Source organism: Equus asinus, chromosome 12 (assembly GCF_041296235.1).
Source record: "Equus asinus isolate D_3611 breed Donkey chromosome 12, EquAss-T2T_v2, whole genome shotgun sequence".
Taxonomy (NCBI): Eukaryota; Metazoa; Chordata; class Mammalia; order Perissodactyla; family Equidae; genus Equus; species Equus asinus.
Window position 1 is genome coordinate 56,285,049 of NC_091801.1, and position 21,103 is coordinate 56,306,151.

At 35.5% G+C, this 21,103-nt stretch overlaps 1 protein-coding gene across 4 annotated transcripts in view; it reads left to right on the forward strand.

Moving 5' to 3' along the window:
* The window catches only part of PKHD1L1 (PKHD1 like 1), a 150,870-nt gene that overhangs the window by 60,748 nt on the left and 69,019 nt on the right, over positions 1-21,103 (forward strand). For 3 of the 4 annotated variants that reach the window (XM_070481489.1, XM_070481486.1, XM_070481488.1), the window contains exons 30-46: positions 584-705; positions 2,309-2,441; positions 2,831-3,026; positions 4,660-4,802; positions 5,217-5,321; positions 6,003-6,191; positions 7,247-7,417; positions 7,973-8,199; positions 9,178-10,162; positions 12,366-12,614; positions 13,336-13,485; positions 15,163-15,337; positions 16,314-16,470; positions 16,884-17,040; positions 18,237-18,316; positions 18,780-18,909; positions 19,950-20,079. In XM_070481489.1, coding sequence (XP_070337590.1) covers positions 584-705; positions 2,309-2,441; positions 2,831-3,026; positions 4,660-4,802; positions 5,217-5,321; positions 6,003-6,191; positions 7,247-7,417; positions 7,973-8,199; positions 9,178-10,162; positions 12,366-12,614; positions 13,336-13,485; positions 15,163-15,337; positions 16,314-16,470; positions 16,884-17,040; positions 18,237-18,316; positions 18,780-18,909; positions 19,950-20,079 — 3,499 coding nt within the window. The remainder of the gene's footprint in view (positions 1-583; positions 706-2,308; positions 2,442-2,830; positions 3,027-4,659; positions 4,803-5,216; positions 5,322-6,002; positions 6,192-7,246; positions 7,418-7,972; positions 8,200-9,177; positions 10,163-12,365; positions 12,615-13,335; positions 13,486-15,162; positions 15,338-16,313; positions 16,471-16,883; positions 17,041-18,236; positions 18,317-18,779; positions 18,910-19,949; positions 20,080-21,103) is intronic. The other variant, XM_070481487.1, reaches the window with a different exon arrangement.

A 21,103-nucleotide genomic window follows, 5' to 3' on the forward strand; every position in this document is an offset into this window, starting at 1 on the left:
AATAACTTATTTTCCCTGTTCTGCTTCATTTCCTTTGTGGTTTTTGTTTGTTTGTTTTACCATGCTTAGTTTTGGATTTTGTGCTTTGGCCTTGAACTTTTTGGTGTGTTTTGTGTTTTTATTTTAAGTTCTCATTTTGGGGAGAATTTTTCTTAGTTTTGCTTTTAGTTAGAAGTATTAAAATTTAGGCTTTTGTAAGAGTCCTAATTCACTCTCATTTTCCACCCATGGAATGGCTGAGCAAATAGAAACAGCATAAATTCTCTTTATGATGAAGACGGCACTATGGAAGATAGCAGTTTCTGCTAGTAATGCCCCAAAGCAAATGTTGGTTGCAAATCTATGTTATTTCATTAAATCACTTAGCCCAGCTCCTTTATGGCTCCAGACTTCAGAGCTCAGGCTCAGGCATGTGGTAGTGATTGGGTACCTCTCAAGTCTGGTCCTGCATCTGTTTGCCAACCCATCTCTTGGATGACTAGACAATTCTTAAATGATGAGTTACATTATTGCCAAAGTTTTTTTGTTATGTTTGATCTGTTGTTGTTGGGTTTGTTTGTTTGTTTCTTTTTCCTGTATGAAGGAGGTACTCTTCTGACTCTATCTGGATTTGGCTTTAATGAAAATTCTAAAGTATTAGTTGGAGATGAAACCTGCATTGTGATTGAAGGGGATTTGAATAAGATAACCTGCAGAACACCAAAAGTAAGACATCTGATTTCAGTCATTTTTTGAAAAATCTGAAATCGTATGAATTAAAGAACATCTCAGTAGAGGGTTAAACATATCACATATTTACCTAGAAATTGCAACATTTCAGTTACACTCTTTGTTATGTCTTCAACATCTTTCTTCTAAGATCCAAATACAAAAGGTTATCTCTGCATTCTAGATACATAACATCATTAAGGAAGACAGACACATAAATCAGTATTAAACAGTGTGTTCCTTTGAAATAATAAAAGTAGATACAAAGTAAAGATAAAATACAATGAGGAGTCAGAAAATTTCACAGAAAAGTTGATATCCTATTAGAGCTTGAAGGAGAATGGGAGCTGACCAGGTAAATCTAGGGATGAAAAACATTCAGTACTAATAAATAGTCTCAAAAATTCAGGGAAGCAAATCTAGACATTTTTAGCTTTTAAGAAGGAATATATATTTTAAATGTGTTAAAGTTTCAGTTTGTTGACAAAAAAAACAAAAACAATGTGAAGTTCCCCATGGAATATTGCATCTTAGGACCAATCATTGTTCTTTATTTTTAAAAAATAGTGTTTAAGTTTAAACCAAGACTTTAGTTTGCTTATTATGTACAAGAGGATGATGAATCCAGTCACTAATTTTAAAAAACTGCAACCTAAGTGTGGGTATTGTGTAAGTGCAATCTGTAGGAAAAGTGAATTTGAATGTGTGTTGGACTGAATGATAGAATGAGGTGAGAGTCTCGGGGATACGGTCAATTGAAACTTACTTTGTTTAAATTATGTCATTCAGTGAAACACTGGGTGTGCATTAAGTATATACTAGATACTGGAAAAACTGATTTTCCTAATTGGGAATTGTATAGATGCTATACCAGCGAAGTACTAAATATTTTTCTTAGGAGTCCAAGTGTTAGTCTTGGATTCTGGAACTAGGTCAGCAAAAGATAAATAATGTGATTTGTCGGTGAAGAGGAATAAAAAGTATATTTGAGTCTATTTTTTTTTTAATATATTTTTTTAAGATTTTATTTTTTCCTTTTTCTCCCCAAAGCCCCCCGGTACATAGTTGTATATTCTTTGTTGTGGGTCCTTCTAGTTGTGGCATGTGGGACGCTGCCTCAGCGTGGCTTGATGAGCAGTGCCATGTCCGTGCCCAGGATTCAAACCAACGAAACACTGGGCCGCCTGCAGCGGAGTGCGCAAACTTAACTACTTGGCCACGGGGCCAGCCCCATATTTGAGTCTATTTTAAGAGAAAAACGTCAAAATGTTTAGTATCTTATACTTTATCAATTAGAGGTAATTGTCTAGAGCATCTCAACTATATTGCAGAGCCCTCAGGAATCTAATAATATAGATGCATTTAAATTGATCATAAAGACCGACAAAACCACTATATTCTATACCTTTATCTAAAGAATTCAAACATGTAACTGATATTTGACACCACAACTTTCTAAATATCTGAAAAGTGACTCTCATTCCTGATTTTGAAACAAAGAAACTTCAGAAGTTTATTTTGACTAATTGTTTTTAGCCATTGAACTTCTGTATCTCAACATTTAATATTTTATAATTGTTTTATTTTCCCCCTTTTTCAGAGAATTGAGGGTACAGTTGATATTTCAGTTATTACCAATGGATTCCACGCCACGGCAAAGGATGCTTATAGTTATAATTGTTTACAGACTCCAGTTATCACTGATTTTAGTCCAAAACTACGGACAGTACTAGGTAAGAAATTCTTCATATATAGAAACCACACCTAGAAAGATTTTTGAAGCGTAGTTTCTCCTGCAGTTCTGTTAAAGTGAAACCAGTCACGAGTTAACCATTGATTGGTCTGTTTATTATTTCACTTTGAACATGTGCAGTAGGATAAAAATATTAAGTCTTTAGAAAAGTACTTTGCCACCTTTTTGCCCTGTGAAACAAACATGAATTTTATCTCCACGTGGCAGTTACCAGCTCTTTCACTGATTTTTCTATTGCCTCTAAAAGTCTCAGGATTTCCTAAATCCAGTGAAAGATAAGAGATGAGTTAGTTTACTTAATATGAAAATTTCACACTGGATAATAAGTTGAACCTTTTTGTAAAACGTTTTTTTCTTTTAAAATAATAGGAGAAGTTAATTTAACAATTAAGGGTTATAACTTTGGAAATGAACTCACACAAAATGTAGAGGTGTCTGTTGGAGGAAAACCCTGCCAGGTTCTTCACTGGAACTTCACAGATATTAGATGCCTTTTGCCTGAGTTGTCTCCTGGAAAACATAATATCTACGTAGAAGTCAGAAACTGGGGTTTTGCATCAACAAGGTATGGCAATGAACATAAACTTCATGGAGTTGTGGAACACATGAGGCTAATAGTATTGGGATAGGAAAAGAAATAGTCATTAGCCTTATAATATTCCATTGCTTTCTTTGCCTTTCTACATCTTCTTTTGCAAAAGGCTCTGAGGATGTGTCATAAAGTGCAATATGTTGCTCAGTTCTGAGACCAATACCATTCAGATTAGGTTGTAAGATTTTCTGTGGAACTAGGTTTATGTATATGTCACGTGATTATCATTCATGCCTGGAAATACTTATCAAGCAGTTACTAGGAGGCAGGTACTTGCTCGGTGCTGAACTTATAGTGGAGAATGAGAGGAACACGTCCCCCGCTGTTAATGATGCTCACAATTTTGTTGGGGAGGCAGATTTCAAACAGTAGATTACAATAATAACTTAATTATAAATATGAATAAGAGGTACCAGGTGCTGTAAGAGCATATAATAGAGACAGCTGACTTTTCCTGAGGCACAGGGAAGAGTTCCCTGAAAAGTGATACTTTAAGGCAAGAAATGGGTAGGAGCTGGCTGTCAGAAGGAGAGAATGGAGAGAATCCTTCTCCAACTCTAAGTTTCTTTTACGTAAGTGTTTAGTATTTTCTTCTCCGAAGCTATTTGTTAACTGGTAAAATTTTAGTTCTGACATAAGGAAGTTACTGGTTTAGAATACTTAGAGAAAGAGGAAACTGCAATTTAGGGATTAAAAAAAGCAAGAAAGCTGATGTCAGAGTGGAAGGAGAGATGAAGCAAAATCTTGTGGGAGGTGAAAGGAAGATGAACACCAGCAAACATAAACCTTAGACTACACCCCCTCTTAGATTCACAGGGGAGAGCTCTCATGGGTTCTAGAAGAGCTGTTGGCTGGTCCTTTAGCATTACAATATAATGGGCAGAATTGACACCATACAAAACTGGGTATTTGGGTGACAGTTTAAGAAATACCAATTCAATTATGCTGAGGAAGTTAAATAAAAATTAACACAAAGACTCAATTTGAGTTCATGGGAGCTGGAATATGGGAGTCGACTCTGTGTGTCAGGTCAGAAAAGCATTGTACATTTCGATGGCTTTCTAGCAGACACATCGTCTGTAACAAAGCAAAATAAATTAAAAACCCTCTCACTGAAATAGTGGGAAGAGAGATCACGACAAGCTTCCAACAAAGATAGAACAATAAATTCAAATAAATTACGCAAAACTTTTGTTACTTATATAAAATATATGGAATTTTATTGCTAATCTTTTTTATAGATAGTGCTGTTTTATGCTTTACTTTAATGATTATATAAAACATTTTAAAGGATTTCACGTATTATTTGTGACCTAAATTCTCACACCATATTTTTCCCATAATATTTTAAGATATTCCATCTCAAATTCTTCTGCCATAAGATCTTCAGAAATCTAATATTCACAGCTAGGAAAAAACTATTATCAATATACCATCCAACCAAATTGAGGTCATGATAATTATCAGGTTATCTAGTTTGAAAAAGTAATGTCTACTTACATACTCAATTACTTCCTCTTCTTAGATGAATCATATTCTAATAAGAGTTTAGCAACACAACCCCATGGAAAGCTCATTGAAACACCTATTAATTTTTCTTTTGCAGAGACAAGTTAAATGCTTCTATACAGTATATTTTGGAAGTGACCAACATGTTTCCACAGAGAGGCTCCTTATACGGTGGAACTGAAATCACTGTAGTGGGTTTGGGGTTTAGCACGATACCAAATGAGAACACGGTGCTCTTGGGTAAGAGTCTCACCCTCACAAGAGGGCTGTCATCATTTTTCTCACGTTAAAGGATGTGCTATACATGCTGAGTTATTACACAAATACTCTCAGTCATGGAAGCTTTTTCTATTAGCGTATGAAAGGTTAAGTGTATTTGATTAAGGTGGCAAAGAGAAACTGAATAACTGCTTTTGATTTCGATAAATAATTATTATGTATTTAATGTGTGTAGAACACTTTATAAAGGGGAGGTCTCTGTTCGAAAAGTAATCAGTACTCAAGCATGATTAGTATGAGAAAAAGTACCAAAAATCTTACTATGTAATGTGGAGCTTTTGTAGAGCCTTGACTGTTGATTAATTACACTTCATCTTTGTATTTCACAAAACATATTTGAGAACACGTTTTTTTCCCCATCTTTATTCTTTCTAGGGTCCTTCCCTTGCAATGTGACATCATCATCAGAAAATGTCATAAAATGTATTCTTCATTCAACAGGAAATGTATTCAGGATTACCAACAATGGAGAAGATTCAGGTATCTGCCAGCATCTATATATTGTAAATAATGGAAGCACTTTACCTTGGAATTAGTTTGAGTTTTAGTTATGCTGTACTTAAAAGTATTCAGAGAATACATATTGTTATTTCTTTCTATAATTTGTCAATAGTATCCCCTTGACATAGGGGGCTACATACAGAGTGAATCGTGGTGGACTTGAGTTTAAAAGGCTAGACTTTAAAATTTTCAAGTTCAGGAATTGCCATTTGGTTTTATTGCAGTACAAAATTTCCTGAATTACTGTAGTTTTGTATAGATTTCTAAATGAGTATTCAAATTGAAATTATATAGATTTTTGGTGTCTCTATGCCTGAGAAAAATTGTTTAAAGAATTGATTATAGCTTTAAAAAAATATTCCATGTGATATTTCTGAACAACTTGTTTATTGGCTTTCTGATTCTTTCCAAATTGTCTCTTGATCATCAGTTTTGGAGTTGTGTGGTTTGTTTTTTTCCCTTAGCTTCTCCTTATCTTACTTTTCATTATCTCTATTTTGTTATGTGTTTAAATTATGCACATAAAAGTTTTACAATGTTATTTAAAAGACTTTTTCACTAGTGGCTATATAAAAATGCAGTATTTTCAAAGATAATTGTTAAGAATTTTTACTCCCTTGCCTTTTTTCTTTTAACGTATGACTCAATTCTTGCTCCCAGTACATGGATTAGGTTATGCCTGGTCACCATCAGTCTTAAATGTTTCTGTGGGAGACACAGTGACATGGCGTTGGCAAGCACAGCCGTTTCTTAGGGGAATAGGATATAGAGTTTTCTCTGTCTCCAGTCCTGGAAGTGTAATTTATGATGGCAAAGGATTTACAAATGGAAGAGAAAAATCTACATCAGGTTTGTTTCTACTTTGTTGAGTTTTGCATCATGCTTCTTTTTCCTGGCTAAAATAAAAGTCATGTTGTTTAGATTTAAAATACTTTTACATAAATAATACATACCAATACACAAAATAATTTAGCTGGCATTTTATTGCTGTTATAAAAATATTGCAAACATAAAATATCATAAATGAATGTAAACAAGGTATTTTATACATCTGAGATGAGTTCTGATATCAGAAACATCTTTATTCATTTTGGAATAATCAACCAATTGAAAAAAATCTATTGAAACAAGAAGATACAAAGAATATTGAAATATGTATTTTAATCATACTACTCTGGCAGCAAGTAATGAACTTGCTTTAAAATCAATATTTCTCTTGGGGCCAGCCCAGTGGCATAGAGGTTAAGTTCACGCACTCTTCGTCGGTGGCCTGGGGTTCATAGGTTTGCATCCGGGATGTGGACCCGGAGGTGGACCTGGACGCAGACCTAGCACTGCCGGTCAAGCCATGCTGTGGCAGCATCCCACGTAAAATAAAGGAAGATTGGCACAGATGTCAGCTCAGCAACAACCTTCCTCAAGCAAAAAGAGGAAGATTGGCAACAGATGTTAGCTCAGGGCCAATCTTCCTCAAACACACACACAAAAAATCAGTATTTCTCCAGGACAACTCAGTGGAAAGTGTGCCTTTTAGACTGCCTGTTTGGTTCTATTCATGTAGCAGTTTGAGCTTTTTACTCATGACCACAAACCAAGTATTGTTTATTTTTTTACTGCATGTTGAGTTTTTCTTTAAAATGTGGTAAGTTATAGCAGACTTGACATGGTTCTCTAGAAAAATTAATGCTGGATCTTGTCTTCCCAGAATGTAATTTCTTTATACGCGATAGCTCTTTTATAGCCAATGCGTCATTTCCTTATGACTTCCTGTCTCACAATATCACACACACATTAAAAATAAGAAACCTGTCATCTCTGTGTGTATCTGAGTGATCATTTCAAATTTCTTTTCAAAGATGCATTAATTGCTTGTATTTATTATGTACGATCTTATTTTATGGCAGGTTCATTTTCTTACCAATTTACCTCACCTGGAATCCATTATTATAGCAGCGGGTATGTTGATGAAGCTCAATCCATTTTTCTCCAAGGAGTCATTAACGTTTTACCAGCTGAAACCAGGCACATTCCCCTGCACCTGTTTGTGGGTAGCACCGAAGCCACATATGCTCAGGGTAAGAGAGTTAAAGATGGAAACACTGTTTTCAGGTGACCCAGGGTTTATGTGAACTTCCTAAAATAAAAGGCAGATGCCTGGGTCTAACGCTGGTTCTGTCTCCTACTAGCCACATTCCCTTGAGTCTGTCTGAACTGCTCTGAGGCTGCAATTTATTCCGTAAAAAAGGATCTTGTTAATATTGTTAATATTGTCCTGCCAGTCTCCCAGAGTCCTTGTGTGCCTCAAATGATATGTAATCTGAAAAATTTCTGACAATGTGTACATGCCCCGGAATATATTAAAATGTGAGATGATATTATTTTATTTTCCCCATGCAATCTTGCGTTAGACAAATTGACAAATAAATTAATTTTATATTCACTCTTCTCTCTTTACTGTACCATCTTTGTTCAGGTCTTTCTTTTAAATTTGTACTGCTTGAGCCCATTTTGTTGTTAGAATTTTACTGGAATATAAACCACCATCATCAAAATAAAGAGTAATGCCGTCTGAAAACAGTTCCCGTTTTAGAATATTATCCATGACTTACAGGCAGTTCTTTTGTCTAAAGGAGGACCTGAGAATTTGCACTTGGCAAGCTCTGCGGCGGGGTGCCTAGCAACAGAACCCCTGTGTGGCCTGAACAATACTGGGGTTAAAAATGGAGAAAGATTGCTCTTTGAGCTTTCAAGTTGTTTTTCACCATTTATAACCAACATTAGTCCATCTGCTGGAACAGTAAATGAATTAATAACGATTACTGGACGGGGCTTCAGTAGTCTTGCATGTGCTAATAAGGTAAGAAAAGATCTCCTTTTTATTTCCGTATTCTCAATAAAAGGAGGGTGTTTCATCCATAACCTCATAATTTAATTTCTAACGATTTTATTGATATATAATTCACATACCATGCAATTCACCCATGCACAATTCAGTAGCTTTTAGTACATTCACAGAGTTGTGCATCCATCATCAAGTCAATTTCAGACTATGTTCATTACCCCAAAAAAGAGCCCACAACCCTTAGACATCACCGCCAAGCCCCCCATCCCTCCCAGCCCTGGACAACCACTAATCAGCTTTTTTTTCTCTGTGGATTTGCATATTCTGGGCATTTGTTATAAGTAGAATTATACAATTTGTGGTCATTTGTGACCGGCTTTATTGGCTAAGCATAATATTTTCAAGGTTCATCCATCTTGTACCATATATAAGCACTTCATTTCTTTTATGGCTGAATAATATTCCATTGTATGGTATACACATTTTATCCACTCATAAGTTGATGGATATTTGAGTTGTTTTCACTTTTTTGGCTGTTATGAATATGTAGCTATAAACATTCGTGTACAATCATAATTTAATTTTAAGGTAATCCATGAGATGCCCTAATTAGCCCCCAAAATTAATTTTATGAATTAAAAAATTTGCACATGATTAAATTTTTTCTTTTTCGAGGAAGATTAGCCCTGAGCTAACATCTGCCAATCCTCCTCTTTTTGCTGAGGAAGACTGGCCCTGAGCTAACATCATGCCCATCTTCCTCTACTTGATGCGTGGGATGCCTACCACAGCATGACATTTACCAAGCGGTACCATCTCCACACCCGGGATCCGAACCGGCAAACCCCAGGCCGCGGAAGCGGAATGTGGCCACTTAACCACTGCGCCACTGGGCCACCCCCTTAATTTTTTTAATTTAGTTGTGCTAATACAAAATTTAAGTTCATAGTAGAATAAGGTATTGACTTGTTTTCATATTCATTTTGCTTTCAGGTTACAATCGGTAGCTACCCCTGTGTTGTAGAAGAAAGTAGTAACAATTCCATTTTGTGTCATATTGACCCTCAAAACTCAATGGATGTTGGCATCAGGGAAATTGTCACATTAACTGTCTACAACCTGGGCACTGCTATCAACACACTGTCCGATGAACTTGATAGACGATTTGTACTTTTGCCAAACATCAACATGGTGTTGCCAAATGCAGGATCAACCACAGGAATGACCAAAGTGACCATAAAAGGCTCCGGGTTTGCAGTTCCTTCTGCAGGTGTGGAAGTCCTTATGGGTCATTTTCCATGTAAGGTTCTATCAGTAAGTTATACAGCCATTGAATGTGAAACATCACCTGCTCCCCAGCAGCTCATGACGGTAGATCTTCTAATACATGGAGTGCCTGCCAAGTGTCAGGGGAACTGCAGCTTTTCTTATTCAGAAAGCATCACTCCCTTTATAACGAGAATCGTCCCAAACTCTATCAAAGAATCTGTAGAAGTTCTTATTGAAGGAGAAGGTTTTGGCACTATCTTGGAGGACATTGCTGTTTTCATTGGAAGCCAACAGTTCAAAGCAATAGATGTTAATGACAATAACATCACTGTTCTTGTGACTCCTCTCCCAGCTGGACTTCATTCTCTTAGTGTTGTGGTGGCAACTAAAGGCTTGGCTCTGGGAAACCTTACTGTCAGCAGTCCCGCAGTAGCATCTGTCACCCCAACTTCTGGAAGCATTGGTGGTGGAACACCTTTGGTGATCACAGGAAATGGCTTCTATCCAGGCAATACCACAGTCACTGTTGGGGATGACCCTTGTCAAATTATTTCTATCAACTCCGCTGAAGTTTACTGCCGCACCCCAGCAGGGACAGCTGGGAGGGTCAATGTGAAGATCTTTGTTAATGCAGTCGCTTACCCACCTCTGTCATTTACATATGCCTTGGAGGATACTCCGCTTCTCAGAGGGATTGTCCCAAGTACAGGTACTGCAATACCTGCCTTTTCGTTGACTTGATATCACACTATCAGTAATATTTATTAGCACAGAATTGGAGTAATATTTATAAATGATTATTAAGATGTGTTTTTAGACAATCCCACATAACCCAATTATACATGAGTTCGAGTTCTGTGTAGTCTCTCCTTTTTGATATTTTGCACGTTCTTGAGATAAAATATTTAGTGAAATTCCAACTTCTATTTCAGAACAAAATTCATTAACTTGATGTAGTTTCAAAATAAGGAATAAACAGATGAATATCTATGGACTAAAACTGATGATTAATTTATGTCATTCATGTTGATGTGGCACAAGAAACACCTGTTAAAATTCACAAGTAGTTGGTCTTACTAACATTGAGAATTCTTCACAATATGTTATTTCCATGAAACTACAATTGATTATTAACTTATTAACACAACAGAATTCTTTTTAAGGAAGTAATTGGCCCATTCAGATGGAGAAAATATTATAAAATAAGATTTACTTATTTTGCATGACTTATTTTTCTAAGATAAGAATAGATTGAGATGTCTTCTTGATCCTTTGTCATTATGCTATGCTGCTTCTGGTCATCTTCAAGCTGCTGCAACGCTCATCTGTGTAATGAATTCTGGAGAGGCAGCTGTAGTGTAATGGTTGAGAACATGGCCTTGATGCCTGCCTTCAAATCTTGGTTCTTCTACTTTTCAGTGATGAAACTTTGGAACAAGTTTTTTAAATATCAGTTTCCTTATACATGCAAGTACCTACCTCATAAGGTTAAAGAAGTTCATTCATATAATGGAACTTAGAATGGCACCTTTAATAAAGAACTCATTAAATGCTAGCCTTTAAAAGAAGCCTTTTAAAAAAGTCATTACCAGGAAATGTGTCAGGTTTGGGTAAGATGTACTCTCTGCCTTCAACAAGTTTGCTGCTGAAATTTTCTTTGATGCATCAAGTTTGCTTATTTAGAAATGTTTTAAAAAGCAAACATTAATAATAGCAATGACATACTTTTATCCATATATTTGCAATCATTACAAATGGTGAACTAGATATTGGCATATGTTCCTTATTCCCATGAACCATTTCTGTTCCATCTCTCTCTTTGAATGTCTCTTTCAAAACAACGTGTTTAAAGATATAAGACTTATAAACAACCGAGCACTGAGCTATTTTATTCACTGAAGAAACAGGGCAATAGATCACACTTAGAACAACACTTCCATCTCAAAGGTGAAAATGCCAGACAAAATTAAAAATTTAAGACCAAAGAAACATTTTTTTAGCTTTTTATCTTAAAACCATTCCTGACATGAAAGATCTCGTTAATATCTGTGGTCTTTAAAAAGGCAATGTGTATTTCAGTGATCTTTACTATTATATGGTTATGGTCAATTATATGGTTATTTTTACTATTACTACTTGAATTAAAGTGAACCTACTACTTGCTGACTCTGCATTTGTAACCAGTTATGTTGATTTATTTCTATTCACTTAATATTTAGGTATGTAGTTATTCATTTGGATGACCTATGAAAAATTCCATGTTTAATGCCCTCAATGCATTTTTTCAAAAGGAGGAAGAAAGGGAACAGAAGGATTGAAATACTTTGTTCTATGTACATTTATTCATGGCATTAACATCAACATTCACCTATAAGTCTTTAAATTAGTTCCTTATTTCTGTATTTACTACGTTACACCTAATTATTTATATATCATAATTTGTTTACCAAGTCATATATTTTGAAAATATTTGAATTAAGAAAAATAGTCCATCCTCAAAAGAGTTGCTAATATCAAGAAAGTACCAAAAATAAAAAATAGTGAGCACCATCCCTAAAATATACTTCAGCTCACCACACCCTACTCAGATATTCATACTTAACTCTAGATCTCTCTTCTCTTCTCCTGTCTTCTCTACTAGGCTGAATTAGTAGCCTACAACACAGTAGAATGGACAGAAGGGCTGGAAAATAATGAACGTTAAGATAAACAACTTATAGTTAATATACTAGAGACTGCAATGTATATTATAGCCAAAATGTATATGACACGACATGTATTGTCAATATTTATATTAGTTTTAAAATACTGGATATTATTTTGTTTATGGAAATAAATAGGTACTGTATATCTTTAAATGCACGTGTAAGTACTGGAATTTAGATATATTTATATTTTTTGCTTTTTTTAAGGTCCACCAGGAACTGAAATTCAGATCACTGGATCTAATTTTGGTGTTGATATTTTGGAAGTTTCAGTGATGATAAATGACATTCAGTGTAACGTGACCATGGTCAATGACAGTGTATTGCAGTGCATCGTGGGAGAGCATGCTGGTGGCACTTTTCCTGTGATGATGCATCATAAGACAAAAGGCTCTGCTGTGTCCACAGCTGTATTTGAGTACCCCCTTACTATTCAGAATATTCATCCAAGCCAAGGTAATCAGGAATGTGCCAGAACCTACAAATATTTTCTATTTTTCAATAAACACCTGTCTGATTTAGAAAAAAACTATGTCCTTCAAACACTGCTAAAATGTGTAGTTCCTATAATACATTAAAAATATTTTTGTTTATGCATCAAATAAATAAGCATGTAAGGGTATCAGTAAATCATTTTTAAATATTACTTTAATGCCTGTATTTCTCTTAGTGCTATATAATTTATTTAAAATTTAGCCTGACTTAAAATGAGCAGGTTAGATGTGGAAATTTTTTAAAACATCATGTTTAGACATCACTGACTTGTTATTATGTCTACATAAATAAGTATTGTTTTCTATTTGAAAATTATTTTAGTGGTTAAAAACCTTAAGTATAACCAAGGTACTCTTCATTAAAATAGTAATTTTACATTTATGTTTTGACTACTCTGAAATTCTTTGTGACATCTCTTTAAATAAAATTTTAGTTCCTAGAAGTAGTTTGAATAAATGACCAGAGGCAACATTTACTCAATGAAGGTTTTAAAACACTACAATTAAATGAGATTCTGTTGCATTTATATAATAGGATGTAATATATATAATTTCAGTTCTAAGAATCTTTTCATTTAATGTGACTTATTTCCATTTCAGATTTTAAAATAAAGTTAAATATATACACAGAGGACATTTTCTTTTAATTAGCTTTGTTTTTACCTTTTATATTTCTTCCCTAGGGAGCTTCGGTGGTGGTCAAACCATGACTGTGACAGGCACGGGGTTTAATCCACAAAATTCAAATATATTAGTGTGTGGCTCAGAATGTGCAGTCGACAGACTTAAATCTGATAGCACAACATTATTATGTAAAATTCCACCTAATAATGGTAAGTTGTCAGAAAAAAGAATGGCAATCTTTGAGAAATGGTTAGTTTTATAAAGATCAGAGTCTGAATTTCTTCTTTCAAGTTTTCGTGTTCTTTGGGGTAACTGAATCACCTTTATGACTGCCCTGATTTTAAGCTGTTTCTTCAGAACTTTGTTTCCTAGGTTTATCTGTCTTTCAAGATTCACAGCATTTGGGTTAGATTGAACTGTTTATAAGAAATTTCAGTTTTCAGTTTATCATGAAAACTGAAGGCTCTTACTTTATTGAGCATGCAAAATGGAGAACATAATTTTAGTTCCTATTGGAATATTAGATTTCCCTTAAAAATAGAATAGTGTAGGGGCCAGCCCCGTGGTCGAGTGGTTAAGTTCCCATGCTCCACTTCAGTGGCTCAGGGTTTCGCCAGTTTGGATCCTGGGGACAGACATGGCACTGCTCATCAGGCCATGCTGCGGCCGCATCCCACCTAGCACAACCAGAGGGACCTACAACCAAGAATATACAACTGTGTACTCAGGGGGGCTTTGAGGAGAAGAAGAAAAAAAAATAGGGTAGTGTAAAGGTTGTAAGTGTGAACTGTAATAGCACATTGCCCAGATTCAAACCCAAGCTGTGTCTTTGGGCAAGTTATTCAATCGCTCTGTGCCTCAGTTTCCCCATTTGTAAAGTGAGAATAATCACATTAGGCTACTTTATGAGATTACTGTGAGATTTAATAAGTTAATGTATGTAAAGTGGATGGAATAATATCTGAAACATGCTTTGTGATTTGCTATTATTACTCTTACTTATTTTTATGTACTGATTAAGAGCTGGGCTCTGAGGAGCCCCAGAATCTCACTTTTGCCACTTACTAACTGTGTCCCCTTGGCTAAGTAACAATTCCTCTCTGCTTCAGTTTCTGCATCCATTAAATGGAGATATTATTAACTCTAATTCAGTGGGTTATTGTGAAGCTTAAATATCTGGTATTTTAAGGCCACAACAAATTTTAATTATCTAAAAAGTTTAAAAAGAACTAAAGGGAATATTCTAGATGTATAAAGGATATAGTTTATGTGCAAACTTTTTTAAATATTAATGAAATCTGATGAAGAATTTTAAAGAATCTTAAAGACTTCTTAAAGAATACGGAAGGAAATGTAACATTTTTATGACTGGGCTCATTTATCATTTCAACATCAGCGTTTGTATCTTGATTTTTTTTAAAAATGCAACAATGCTGCCGAGATTTGTCATGGTCTTTAGGCTGTCTGGCTTAGCGCTCGCTCCACTTCTTCTTTTACATTCTTGCGTTGGGTTTCTGTTGTTGTTCTGTCTTTTTCCTTGCTTTCAGCTGTCACTCCTGCTGTTGTCAGCGTGCCTGCCATTGGCAGTTCTTCCTTCCTTCCTGGTCTGATTTGCAGTGTCGGATCCTCTAGGACTGGAAAACTAAACAGGGAGGTGTGTAAAATTGTCTGAGGGAGGGTCTATGGATTTTTTCCTGTTGATAATGGGCATGAACTTTGCGATGTTTTTGGCTATTGCTAGAGATTTTTATTACCTCACATATAGTCTGTGTATACTGGAAGGTGATTTCAGGAAAAGGAAGATGTTGTTGAAAATGTTTGGGAATTTTGGACATATTTAATGGCTTGATGGCCGAACTGTACTCAGTTTGATCCTTTTCTCATAGCCAGGGGACCTGAGCAAGTCTGTGAAGTCAGTGTGGTCAATGGGCAGGATTTGTCACAGTCCGTGACTCCTTTTATGTATACCAATGACATGACTCCACTCATCACCGAAATCTCTCCCAAGAGAGGCAGCACAGCAGGGGGCACCAGACTTACAGTCGTGGGATCAAGCTTCAGGTACTGTCTTTACATACGCATCCATCAGTGTGTACTTCCAGACTCAAGCCATTACGCCTGCTCTCTCATATGCCAGCATGGTGCTTAAATACAGTCATGTAATGTATACCCACCTGCTCAAAAGTCACACTTGAGTCACATAATAGTACTAATAGCTAATATTTATTGAGTACTTACTCTGTGTCAGTCACTTTCCTACCCCATAGAAACTTCCTGCCTTACCTTATTCGATATTTTTATCCCATTTTATGGTTAGGACACTGAGATTAGAGAGGTTAAATAACTTGCCCCAAATCCTAGTAAGTAATCTCACAAGTATAAATACCTTCTTGTTATGCTTCCTCAACATCTCCTCTCCAACTATGATCTGCTTCATTGGGTCAATGAAACGTGTCTTCATGCATCAGGTCCATTTCATTGTAACTGGCCAGATTCCTTTTTCCAAAACATATTCATTATTTGGCTCAAATTTATGGACTACACTCTCATCATTCTTCAGGTGGATAAGCCTGACTTCACAACTGCAGATCATTTAAATCATAGAAGGCAATTTTAATTCCTCAAGTACTTACAACTCCCTTGGACTTGCATTTTTACATGGAGATTAAGTTCTAGCGTCTGTGAATATGGTAAAAATGGCACATAGACAAAATGATCCCTGAAAGTCTCTTCTAAGGTGCCTGTTTGGAAAACAACATCGAATTTCTCAATAAATTGAACCAAAGCAGTTTTTCTCCAATACTGAGACAGCTGCTAGTTTGTACATTTTATTTCCTGGCCTCTTAACCTCTTTGTTTACATTTTTCCCAACAAATATTTTGAAGTCTACTGAAACAAAGTGTCAATCTGTGCTTTGCTGTATTGTAGGGTGAGATCACTGTTTTTGCAATAATGCATATCAGTAACAGGGTTTGACAGGGTGATCTAGAAATTTGAGAGACACATCAATGTTTTGTTCCCCCTTTTTTCTTTACAGTGAAAATATGCAGGATGTTCTCATCACCATAGCTGGAACCAAATGTGATGTCGAATATTCCAACAAGACATGTATCATCTGCATGACAAATGCCCACACTCCTTCAGGGTGGGCTCCAGTGCAGGTCAACATCAGAAGCATTGGCATGGCCAAACCGGTACTAGTGCTGTTGGGTGTAGTAATCTCCACAACAGAAAAACTAGCATTAGGGGAGGTGAAGTAATCAGTAATGGACTTTTTACTTTGTTAATATCTCCAAAAAATAACTGAGATGTGACTATAATAATTTTAAAGTAGCTTATGTTTTTGACTTCATGATTTTTATTTTTATGATTTCAGATCAGTTTTATGATTTCAGATTTTTAATTATTCTTGATTGTAGAGTAGTTGGTAATGGGTTTTTCATTTTATTATTATACTGAAATAAACCAACAGGCAGCTATAACGTATTTAAAGTAGGTTATACTTTATTCTTAATGAAACTGTTTACTGTTTTAGATTTCTTTTTTGAGAAATGAATGAAGAATTCTGATAAAACCTCTAAATTTAGTTTCTCGTATTCTATTACAGGATAATGCTGACTTCCTGTATGTCGATGCTTGGTCCTCCAACTTCTCGTGGGGAGGAGACTCTCCCCCAGAGGAAGGGTCACTAGTTGTGATTACGAAAGGACAGACAATTTTGTTGGATCAAAATACTCCTATTCTGAAAATGTTGCTTATTCAAGGTAAATTTCGGAAAATCTGCTTATTAAATCATGCCTATGGAATATTTCTTTGAGGGTAATTTAATTAAAATTCATGGTTATGAACATCCATAGTGGTGTCATGTTTCTAATGCAGAGTGTAGTACTGAGTTCTTTAAGTTAAACATTACAATCCATTTGTGGTATGAAATTATTTAGTGTGTTGCAACCAGAATCTTTTAATGAAATAGAATAGAAAATATATCAGAGTGTATTGCTTTCGTATGGGGAAGCATCTTTTAAAGTCAAATGTTCTGCGTGCCTATGCACTTGCAAGGGATCACAACAGTAAAAGGTGTTTCTCACTTAGAAAAACACTGGTATAGGGAGTTCTAGGAGTTATAAAATCAGAGATTTGTTAAATTCTGCACTAAATGACCCCCCTGACTCCCCTTGGATGCCCAGTTGTGATTCTGACCTTTGCCTGTGGACCTGCTTTCAGTTGTTACCTGGAGTGCTCTGTGCTTCTTGACATGCTGTTTTTACTATGGAAAACTAAATAACCAGAGCTGTTACCAGTGCATGTAAAAGCAACAATCATTGGCAAGAGTAAAGTGCTTTGGGCTTCAGTGTATAAATTGACCATAATGGTTCTAGCTGCTCAAGGACCTTTGCATTTTGTTTTCGTTTTAACTTCTGGGATAATGGCAGTGTTTCAGTTATTTGCAGTTAGTATGCATTGAACCTTTGGACAAGTAAAGTTTTACTGTCCATAGATTTACATCAGTCTTGGGAAAGTGTCTCAGCACATTCTTTAATCACGCTAATCAGGCTACAGCTGTTGCTAGTGCAAATTAATGGTTAAAAGTTCAGAGCTAATGTTGGCATTATAATGATTTCTACAAAAAGTACCTTTCTTTAATTTTAATCACTTTGTTCTTAATTTGTATTTTGAGGCCCTGTGTTTGTAGAACTATAATTCATGTAGCTGCACTATTTAATAGCGTTTAAAATAACAAAAGGCTGAGGGAAAATAATCTGCCTAAGGATCTGATTTTTATCAACTCTTGGGTCTTGTCTGAAGTTTTTACACTTTATATGGACAAAGAGCTGAAGTGAGGTGACGTGCATAGTGATAGCAGACAGCAATAAGGAATTAAATTTTAATGTATAATCTAATAAATAGCTTCTAGTAATATCTTTCCTTGTGATACATTTCAAAATTGTATGGTTCATAGGTGGAACTCTAATATTTGATGACGCTGACATTGAACTCCAGGCAGAAAATGTTCTAATTACCGACGGAGGCATTCTTCAGGTACACAGAGAACCTGATGTATCTTCACTGCTAACCTCTCTCCATGTCGTTCTAAAATACTGCGTGTAAAGTGAAAGCTAATTATGCCAAACTCTCACAAGTTAATCTTTGTGTAGGTCTCCGTTATTGGTAGGTCTCCTTTTTCTGGGGAAAAGTTCCCTGGAATATTCTTGCACTTTCAATGGGAAGATAATAGCGTATTATCACAAGTAGAATTTAAAATAGAGCAGATAAAAATTAGTTCTGAGATGTGACTGAAGTTAATTAGCATACTTTCCAAAGGTCTGGCATAGTATATTTGGCTGAATAGAATATTTGAGGTTTATCTTTTGGAAGAAGGATACTGACAACTGAATAATACATTCCCAAAAGAGAGGGGAGAAAAGGAAAGAACTTTTGAGTGATGAGACTTGTAGATATTGAGTTTTAACTTTCTGAATGATGCTGGTGAAATCCCTTGCAGATTGGGACGGAAGCATCCCCATTTCAACACAAGGCAGTCATCACCTTGCACGGTCACCTGCGATCTCCGGAGCTCCCAGTATACGGCGCTAAAACACTGGCCGTGCGAGAGGGAATCCTGGATCTTCATGGTACGGAAGCCCAAAGGCTCAAATAGGTCGAGGAGAGACTAGCCGGAAAGCCAGAGGCTATCCTCTTCATAACTGTCTAAACGAAAATTTGCCAAGCTTCTCCAGTCTTTACATATTCCCTCCTGAATCCTGTGTATCCTTCTCTCCCTTTATCCAGGCCAAGTCAGCTCACACATACTATCAAGACTTACAACCAAGGTCACTCTTGGGATCTTCTCTACGCACTTCCTCTTACCCCTGGTCCATGTGCCCTCATAACACCTTTTACTTGATATAGTACTTACCGCAGTTCATACTGATTGTCTACTTCATTCATTAATCTATATAAAAAAGCATTAAGTCTGAAAGCAGAGGATTGCAACTCATATTTGTATTGTAAAATGGCCTCCTAAAATATGACTATAAGGTTATAGTTGTACTCTTCTATAACTATATTCTGGAAAATTATCAGCAAATAAAAGTGATTTTGATGATGTTTGAGGTATCAGGATAACTTATTTAAAGGAAGTATGGTGTGAGTCCTTTTTATATTGAAGTCTTCTATATTGCAATAATTGGTCTTTTTTATAAATTTAGAATGTATAAACATGATACCCTGTTATGATCACAACTGTCCTGCCTTGTGCTATGTCTGCTAATGTGATTTTCAAAAATGTACAAATTTCATTTGTCTCTAGATTATCAGTTTAAGGAATTCCTCTCAGCAATGACAAAGATAATAGGCTTCTGCCCATTTTATCAATAGTATCACGCCACATTTATGTTGTGTTCCTGTAAAGAAAAATTGTCAGAAATGGAATATATTGTTGCAGAAGGAAGTTTTCTCAATTTACAGACCCATACATGTTATTACAAACCTGATTGTTACTTTTATAAAGCAAGCATTCTGCATATTTCTTTTTTGAGAAATGTATGTAATGGTAAGGTAAAATGAACCCTCCTCAAATTGATTCAATTCAGGAAAAGATTAAAATACATAAAGCTCTCAATAAGTGAGAAAACGTGTGTGAAGAAATCCTCGCTTTGTACGTTGGCTCCAGGTTTGCCTATTCCTGTGATCTGGACTCGTTTGGCTCAAACGGCAAAGGCAGGAGAAAGGACTTTGATTTTACGAGAAGCGGTAACGTGGAAACCAGGAGATACGATTGTAATTGCGAGCACAGGACACAGGTATGATGTCTTCTGGGCCTGATAATTTTGATTAGAACAGAGATTTTTTAACTCTGTAAAAGAGGGATGATTCGGAAAGTCGACAAATATTTGATTCATATTTGAAACCTCTAATAAAAAAAAAAAACATGAATAGCCAAATATGTATTTGCCAAATGTTAACAGTGGGTTGATCACCAGTGTTGTTTTCATTGATTGAATTTACAGTACAAAGAAGTATAATTTGAACCTATAAAATAAGTATATACTAATATTTTGTTTTTCGTTGTTATGTTCTTATGTCAATTTCCTTTGGAAAAAGCATTCTGCTATTAAGTTATTTGAAAACCTCTGAAAGAGCTTTGGCTAAATATGTTAATGAATGCAAAAATGGAAATAAGTTTCTTTGTCTGGGGTCACCAGGGAATGTAGCTGAAAGCAGCTAGTGAACTCTCTTTTTATCTTGCAGTCTTGGCAGTGGTTCCCATGGAGCAAAATTGTTAGTAATGATTGAATAAAAAGGAAGAAACCATTATAGAATGAGGGATGATTAACGTGACCTTTTACGCATCTGACATTTTACAGTTGAAACTGCTCATGACCCTTAATTTCTGTTTAGTTATGTGTTTTAGCAAATAAGAAATATAAGGACAAAGCAAATATAGCTACACAAAGAATATCAGTGGGGAGAGGGAAAAAGAGGAACTTTATTTTTGCTTTATTGTTCAAATTATGTGTAATAGCAAAATTGGATATGGTAATGCTTATCAGGGAATAAATAGTAATTTATGACAAGAAATAGATAAATTGTGTTAAAGTTGTGACTCAATTTAAAATTAAAATTCAAGATGGCATTTTGAGTTTGCCATTTTCCAAGTTAAAAATAAACATGCAGATGTTAGGAAGAATTTAAATATATACTTAGCTTTATAAGTGCCCATTTTTTTTCTGCCTTTGGAAGAAATTTTAATTACATAATGGCAAAATTAAAAGGCAGAGAAATGACAGGGCTTACTAATAGAATAGAAAGTCCTCATTTATTACT